Source organism: Schizosaccharomyces cryophilus, assembly GCF_000004155.1.
Source record: "Schizosaccharomyces cryophilus OY26 unplaced genomic scaffold supercont4.1, whole genome shotgun sequence".
Taxonomy (NCBI): Eukaryota; Fungi; Ascomycota; class Schizosaccharomycetes; order Schizosaccharomycetales; family Schizosaccharomycetaceae; genus Schizosaccharomyces; species Schizosaccharomyces cryophilus.
In genome coordinates, this window is record NW_013185624.1 from 78,774 (window position 1) to 80,974 (window position 2,201).

At 34.5% G+C, this 2,201-nt stretch overlaps 3 protein-coding genes across 3 annotated transcripts; 1 reads left to right on the forward strand and 2 right to left on the reverse strand.

Annotated features, from left to right (window-relative positions):
- Position 1: 1 nt before the first annotated feature.
- Positions 2–253, reverse strand: SPOG_05689 (uncharacterized protein; the record flags this gene model as incomplete). Its single annotated transcript, XM_013166662.1, has 1 exon — positions 2–253. A coding segment is annotated over one exon (252 nt), but the record flags the coding sequence as incomplete, so codon positions are not given.
- SPOG_05690 (uncharacterized protein) lies at positions 254–499 on the reverse strand (the record flags this gene model as incomplete). The annotated part of the gene is made up of 1 exon (XM_013166663.1): positions 254–499. The coding sequence occupies one exon, from the start codon at positions 497–499 to the stop codon at positions 299–301; it is 201 nt and encodes a 66-aa protein (XP_013022117.1). The 3' UTR covers positions 254–298.
- Positions 500–1,317: 818 nt separating this feature from the next.
- SPOG_03615 (uncharacterized protein) lies at positions 1,318–1,926 on the forward strand (the record flags this gene model as incomplete). Its single annotated transcript, XM_013165878.1, has 2 exons — positions 1,318–1,388; positions 1,422–1,926. The coding sequence occupies 2 exons, from the start codon at positions 1,318–1,320 to the stop codon at positions 1,924–1,926; spliced, it is 576 nt and encodes a 191-aa protein (XP_013021332.1).
- Between the last annotated feature and the right edge of the window lie 275 nt (positions 1,927–2,201).

Genomic DNA, 2,201 nt, shown 5'->3' on the forward strand with positions numbered 1-2,201 from the left:
CTTGATTATCATCAGATTCGTCTGTATTACTCAGTTGAAGTTGTTTATAGGTAGGAGGAATAGGTGTAAACAAACCCTTCTCCAAGTCATCTCCACTGTTATAACAAACTTCTGAGTAACTTGGCAAATCCAATTGAACTGAGCTTTTCCTCAAAATGTCGTATTCAGAGAAATTGGTGTCGTTGGGTTTCATTTTTCCTACGTTATTGTCATTTTTCCAAGCTTCGTTCGTCCATTCTCGCTTTTCACTCATAAATGAACATGAAGTCTTATGTATCCGAGTTTAGCAGTTTTTCCCTTATATTAGCATTAGGTAGCTCTCTTTCTTGCTCCAATTGAGGTTTGTTTTGTGCAAAAAGAGAATGCGACGATGAGATGGGAAAAGGCATTTCTTTCTCTTTTGTGAAACGTGACGATACTTTGCAAAATGAAGTTTAGTACATATTTGCTGTACCCCACTATCTATAAGATTTGGCACTGTAACGATAATCAAAGACATCCTTATACAACTTCTGCTAATTGCGTTTCTTTTCGTTAAATGATAAACATTCTCGTAACGTGTGAGATTTCTACTGTCACGAAAGGTGTCTTTTTTATATTATATATATTACAATACTCTATCATAAGAGCATATTGCTAAATATTAGCAAATGCAATAAGCCTAAAGGATGAGATATTACAAATGGTAAACAAAACAAAGAAAATACGATCTCAACAAATCGGAAAGCCTTTCGGAACGGAAGTTTATAAAAAAAGAGACTTTGTTTTACAAAGAGATGGATTACGTTAGCTGTTATAGCGAAGACATGTAAACTATGTATCCACAGTCGAATTCTCCAGATTGGAAGATTCGACTTGTCTGGCTAAATAAGATCGTTTTCTACTCTCAAATTAATTAGTTAACCAAATCCCTAGTCGTTATTTCTATTCTTTAACGTAGTATCAAGTCGTTTAATTCAAACAAACAAACCTATAATTTTACTTATCTTTTACACCAATATCTATTCTCATAAACCGTAAAAATTACAGTCGTGACACTGACAGTAAAAGGCAGAAATGATGATTAGTGAAATATAGCATAGCTTAGCTTAATACTTGTTAACATTTATAACAAAGTGAACCAAATATTGCATAATTATTGTTTGGTGTCGTCAGTCATTCCACTGTTAAAGTATCAGTACGATATTTTTTCTACAAGGAAGTGCGCTCGCAGCTTTTAACGAGTGGCACCACGACAATTCAAAAATAACAAACAGCTTTGTTTATATTTTAGCAGCATATCATCGTACATAACTCAACTTTTACCAATTTCTAGAAATGGAAAATATCTATGCGAACGATTTCAACATCTCTCCTCCACAGAATGAAACTTTTTTAGACGTAAATCGGTAAACAAAAGAATTAGAATTTGCTGTGAAAAGCTCACAGCTTCAGAATGAAGTTGACATGATTCATCGAATCCAAGTTATTCAAAATGTTGCTAATCAATTAAGACGAGCAGAAGAGGCTGCTGAAGATCAACCACCGCGATGGTTTCAGAATTGGCTGACCGATGAGAATGCATTCCCTTCAAGAATGGAAACGAGATTTAACAGAATGGAAGCGAGATTCGACAGAATGGAAACGAGATTCAACGGAATGGATGTGAGAAATAGAAAAACGGAAAATATCCAGTTAAGATCAATGGGATTTCCTATTAATATCGTTCCTTTTCTAAGCGGGACTCAGCCAGATGATGATTTGCCAGAAATTAGATCTGTTGAAGACATTGATGGCTTAACAAGGGACCAATGCGCTCGCTACTTAGATGGGTACGGGATCCGCTTCAATTTTAATGAGTCGATTAAAATGAAAGAAAGACTTCGTGATATCCTTGGTTTAATCAGCATCTACGATCTTAGTCATCACTTCTCTGGGTTCAATTAACAATATATTATGTGGTTATTTAGATGATTCAACAAAATCAACAGGTTCTTTCAGCAAATGGAATATTATTTACCAAACGTCAATCAAGAAATAGTAACCACATACGTTTGAGGCTTACAACGACAAACAACTAGTAAAATAACAACATATCTTTAAAGCCAGTTCAAGTGCTCATCACAGAATTTATATTCTCGGAAGAACTATGAATGCTTACTATTTTCCAAAGACAGGCGGAATAAAATCCTGTTTTCATTATAAGTAGTATTTTTTTTTTT